Genomic DNA, 5,111 nt, shown 5'->3' with positions numbered 1-5,111 from the left:
CTACAACTAATTGATGCATACCAATCGATTTCATTTTTCACCGAGAATCGCATTTCAAAAAAATTTGAATTTGAAATTTTTATGCAAATAAAAAAAAGCAACATTTATTTTAAATTTTTATTTTACAAATCCATAATAACAATTATTTTAGATTTTTATATTATACGTCTTAGATAACAGTTATTGAAAACTTTCGAAGTCGATCGGCGACTTTTATTTTTTAAATAAATCGTACGTATTTAAGGAGTAATTAATATAAAATTCAAAAAATAATTGTTAAAGAGTGATTTTTTTGAATAAAAGCTGTAGTTGTTCCGGTCCCTGTCTCAGGCTATTTTCGTTACCTTTTTTGTTATTATATTTCGATTAATACTTATAAAAGTTGCATTCCTAATGCAAATGACGCGTAAGCTAATGGAAAAGGGGCAGTAAGTCGATTAGTTTATACAATTTGCGCTGGAGTACACAAACTATACCGGGCAGTAATTCGACCTCCGATGAGCTCAGACGGTGTAAGATTACAAATTTCGAAATGTAGTGGAAAAACATTTTCGTTTTTGAATTTTGTTTTTACCTTACTAATTTTACCTTATGGAGAGAAGGAAATAAAACTTTTCAGAAAAATTTTGCCTGAAACCGAAGTTTTTACGGTCAATTCAAATTTTTGATTTTTAGTTCATTGTCTATTTTATATAAGTAAATGCATACATACAGGCGTTATAAGTTCCATAGCAATAAAATCAAAATATATGCACCTTATTTTGGTTTTAAAAGTTTTTTTTTTCAGCACCTAAATTTATAGAATTCTTTGTGTTTATTAAAATTGCGAAAAATGTGAAAACAACTTTACGTCAATAAATGCTCCACTTAATAAAAAAAAAAATAGCTCTTTATTTCAGCTACTATTAGTATCATTTAGCCCTTTTTTCAACCGATTAATTTTTCAGGCAACACTGTTTGCAACCAGTTCTGTTTAATGAGAGATTTAATGAAACATTACAATGTGGGTATCAAAGAAACTACATATGTTAAATATGTATAGCTGTCTCTCCAAAAAAAAATTTAATAAATTCAAGTCAGTTAATTAAAATATTATATTATTTTGAATTTATATATAATTAGAAAACACCAAGAAAAAATTGCATTGCAACGATACCCAAGCACTGATCATCAATAATATTAGTGCNATTAAGAGAGATGGTGCAATAGGTTTCGTCGAACAGGTTGTTGTGTAAAAAAAAAGTACTTATATGGTTGTGTGTAAATATTGCTAACACAAGAATGATAACGATAAGATACGAATAAATACTAAGTTAGCAAGCACATTTGTATGTATGTGCGTATGCATACATAACATAGTTAAAGTTAATACACGTGTAAATACATAGAAACATTCGAAAGTGTATACGAAAGTGTGTTACTTGTCACAGACTTATAAAAATAAAGTATCCAATGCCGTACTAAAAATCGTAAGCGTCACTGTAATGCATGCATACATAGGCTCTATTACAGTTAGCGGTGAGTAAGCGCTGATTCATCACTGATGAATTTGGGGGTCATAAATGGAAGATATAGTTCACGCATTGGAATTTGAAATTTCATTTGTCTGAGAAACGCAGAAAGTTTTTTTACGTGTACATTTATCTACCAAGTTTTATTTTTTTTACTTTTGTTTAAATTGTCGTACATATTCTAAAGCAGGCTAATTTTAAAGGGCGATCCTGCTGCTATAATACGGGTATTTTTACTTATTTTATATAACTTAATGTTCTCAGATAAAAGAATTTATATGGACAGACCTCGAAGAAATTTTTTCAAAGTCAGATGTCTTTTGCAAATAAAGGATCTTGTATTTAGGAACTTTTTAATCACAACCTACGTAAATCATGAATCTATTTAAGATATAATATTAAGTTGGACTATCGTTCAGATATAGGTTTGCCGTCCTCTAAAACGCAGCCAATTTTGGATTAGATATGCGTTTTGAAAATATTTTGAAACCCGACTTTAAAAACCGCATGGCCCAAGCAAGTGTGACAAACACTGTGGATTGGTTGGTTCGTTTAAATGGATTGTCACCCTGGTGACAAGCATTTAGCAAGTTTACCATTTTTATTCCACGAGACTATGGGTAGTATGGAGCAAAAAAAAAATCTCCATAGAAAAATAATGTAGTTTTAGAGCACTTTCGTTAGACCATGCCGACAACTAAAAATGCTTTTATTGTAAAATGCTTTATACATCAAATTATTCAGGGTGTGAGCCTCAAAAACCCTCACCGCCAAGAATACTTACACAGAAGAATTTCAGGCACTGCTCAAAAATGTGTACAGTCCACGTATCATATCTTCGGCAATATTTAAGCTAAAACAATGTCACAGTTCTTCAAATACTATATTTACACGCCTCGATTTAAAAACAAAATGTTACTGAACAAATGTTGTTAAGGAAAGGCTATTCTGTCTACCGACAATAAAATCTTCATTTTGTTAACTTAGAGCTCAAACTGACACGTCCATTTCTATGGGTTTATCGCGTTACTGGATGGGTATTCTACCAGAATCCGCAATAAAATTTACACTTTTTGCAAAAACATTTTTTTATACTTTGCTACGTAAGTATTTACAGTGAATTAAAAATTTTTAAGTACGCAATTTTATATCCCCTACATTTGTTGGTGCAATTTTCAAACGTTTAAAAAAATTGCGTTGATTTTTTAGATTTTTTTTTTTTGGTGACGGATTTTGGCACTTTTCTCCATCTAAGCATGATTTTCTTATGAAATAAAATGCGTGAGACCGTTAGCAACAAAATTTCAAAATATCAACGCCAGTTTTTGTAAATTGCACTTGTTATATTAAAAAAAAAAAACAAGGAAAAGTAACCTGCAAAAAAAAATGCTCAATGATTCAGAATAAAAAGTTGAAATTTTGATGGAATTTTTTTGAATTCTCCTCAATTTTGTATAAAATTTCAAACTGTAATTTATATGTTTTAGGGTAAAACTTGAACGTTATATTTATAAAAAAAAAAATTGACAAATATTTAAAAAAGAAAAACAACACGTGGTCATTTTTTTGAGTCACTGTATATCTACACAAGTCTTTACGCTTGGGATATACTTTAGTGATTTGGCTTTTTAAATTGTTTTCAAAATTAAATAAAATATTTTTATATCAACTTACACCAATCGTATCCGTTGTCTGTGTCCACATCGAAACCCAACTCGCCAAGATAGAAGTCTTGGCTTGCTTTCAATGCTCCTGTTCTTTGCAAGAAATTGTGAGTCATATTTTTGGGAGTAACACCATTACGCATGCGTGGCTCTATCGCCACGTTTGGTATAGGTTTTGGCGTTGTTGCTTTAGTTGTTGTTGGCGCAACCGTTGTCGTCACCGGTTTCAGTGTGGGTTTCGCTTGTTCTTGCACTATTTCCGGTATCATTTCAACAAGTTCCGCATCCTTAGACAGTTTTAATTTCGTATCAATAGCTTGAGTATCATTTTCGAGTTCCGATGAGTAATTCTCGTTCGCTATGACTAAGCCAGCTAGGGTAAAGGCTAGCGTTAAGGCTAGCACGATTTTAAAACGCATTTTTATGTATAATTATGTGTGCTTCTTTTTTTCTTCTAAAAAATATATTCGTTAAGTTTTTGTTCGTTAAAAGTAAAATAAATATTTTCGTTAAATGGCACTTTCGTTGGGTGCAGCCGTTTTTATGTGTTTTTCACTGGTAAAAATGTAAAGGAAAAAATTACTATGGGTGCCTTGTAGTCGCGTAAACCTCGTAAATAAACCGATTTTCTATATAAAATTAAGCAAATTTACGAGGTTTGCATGCTTACGAGGCATTCACGTGTTTAGATGAATTTCCCTACTAAGTTTTCACTTATTCACTACATAATGAGATCATCACTGCCTGAATGCGCCACCAATTGAAATTGTTACTCTAAAATATCTGCCTTAATGTGGCCTTATCAGTCGCGGTTGTGGCTTATCAGGTATATATGTATGCATGTATATGAAACCACAACACTGTCACAATCACAAAATTTTTGTCTATCACTTCTTCTTCACTGGTTAATTCTTTTTTGCGCACCTTTCCGAAAAACACGTACAATACGACTCCACGAAAAATTCAGACTGAAGTTGGGGCGTTGTCGTACCTCGATTCTGAGCCAAAATTCACCTGCTGCTCTGGCACACTTACACATTCATACACCTGTGAATTGAGTAACAAATGCTCCGATATCTTATAATTGATAAATGTGTAGGCATATGCAAGTTATCTTATCAGTTAGTGCGCTTAGTAATGATAAGCACAAGCTTTACATACAATACATAGATTTGTATATATATGTAGGTTATATTTGTAGATACATATGTATGTATGCTATTCTACTGTAACAAAGTGAAGATATTGTTTTTTGAAAATATGTATTTCATTTTGATTACTAAAATATTACTTTTCAATATTTTTTAGTCATCATAAATGGTTTTATTTTAATCTTCTGCACCAGTAAAATTGAAATCTAGCAATAACGATTTTATAAGTAGAAATCTATCTTTGTATCTATCTTTGTACAATGTAATACAAATAAATATATGTACTTGTTACTAATATTACTGCTGCGTCCTTTTGTGATTCATTACCTTCTTTCGAACTTAATTCTCTCCGCTTATCGTGTTACGCGCCATTAACTTTGCTTTTTTTCAAGCGAAATTGTAACGGAAATATGCCCAATGACGAATTTTATTTTCGGAGAACTTTTATATGGATGTGTACATTCGCACACACATAAAAATCTACATAGATTTAAGAAATCCACTTTAATCATTATTTCACTGACTATTGAGATTTTGGAACGTAGAATGAGAAAACTTTGAGGAATAAAAAAATTCACGTGTATGAGCGCATTAACAACACTTCAAAAATAAAATTTGTATGAAATGTGTAAAAGAAATAGCTCACCTGCTGAGCACAGTGGCCTGTAGATGGGCAATACGGTTAAATTTGTTTGAAGCTGGAACTTTTTTTAACGGCACAGGGTAATTTAAAATGCGAGCGGCTATCTTGACTCAGAAACTACTTAGAAATTAGAGGGCATTTT

General features: G+C 31.5%; 1 protein-coding gene across 9 annotated transcripts in view; it reads right to left on the bottom strand.

Annotated features, from left to right (window-relative positions):
- Positions 1-4,131, bottom strand: part of mesh (sushi domain containing 2 mesh) — a 49,313-nt gene extending 45,182 nt beyond the window's left edge. For 3 of the 9 annotated variants that reach the window (XM_017626190.1, XM_017626197.1, XM_017626198.1), the window contains exons 1-2: positions 3,879-4,130; positions 3,186-3,730 (exon numbers count right to left, since the gene is read on the bottom strand). In XM_017626190.1, the coding sequence (XP_017481679.1) occupies positions 3,186-3,594 (409 nt within the window). In that variant the 5' untranslated portion in view covers positions 3,595-3,730; positions 3,879-4,130. Of the gene's footprint in view, positions 1-3,185; positions 3,731-3,845 lie in introns of all 9 variants that reach the window. The other 6 variants (XM_017626194.1, XM_017626192.1, XM_017626195.1 and 3 more) reach the window with 6 other exon arrangements.
- Between the last annotated feature and the right edge of the window lie 980 nt (positions 4,132-5,111).

The sequence above is a fragment of the Rhagoletis zephyria genome, unplaced genomic scaffold, assembly GCF_001687245.7.
Source record: "Rhagoletis zephyria isolate East Lansing unplaced genomic scaffold, Rhagoletis_zephyria_1.1 Rzeph_scaffold_04479, whole genome shotgun sequence".
Lineage (NCBI taxonomy): Eukaryota > Metazoa > Arthropoda > Insecta > Diptera > Tephritidae > Rhagoletis > Rhagoletis zephyria.
The sequence above is the reverse complement of the archived record's forward strand: the minus strand, read 5'-3'. Positions and strand labels throughout refer to the sequence as shown.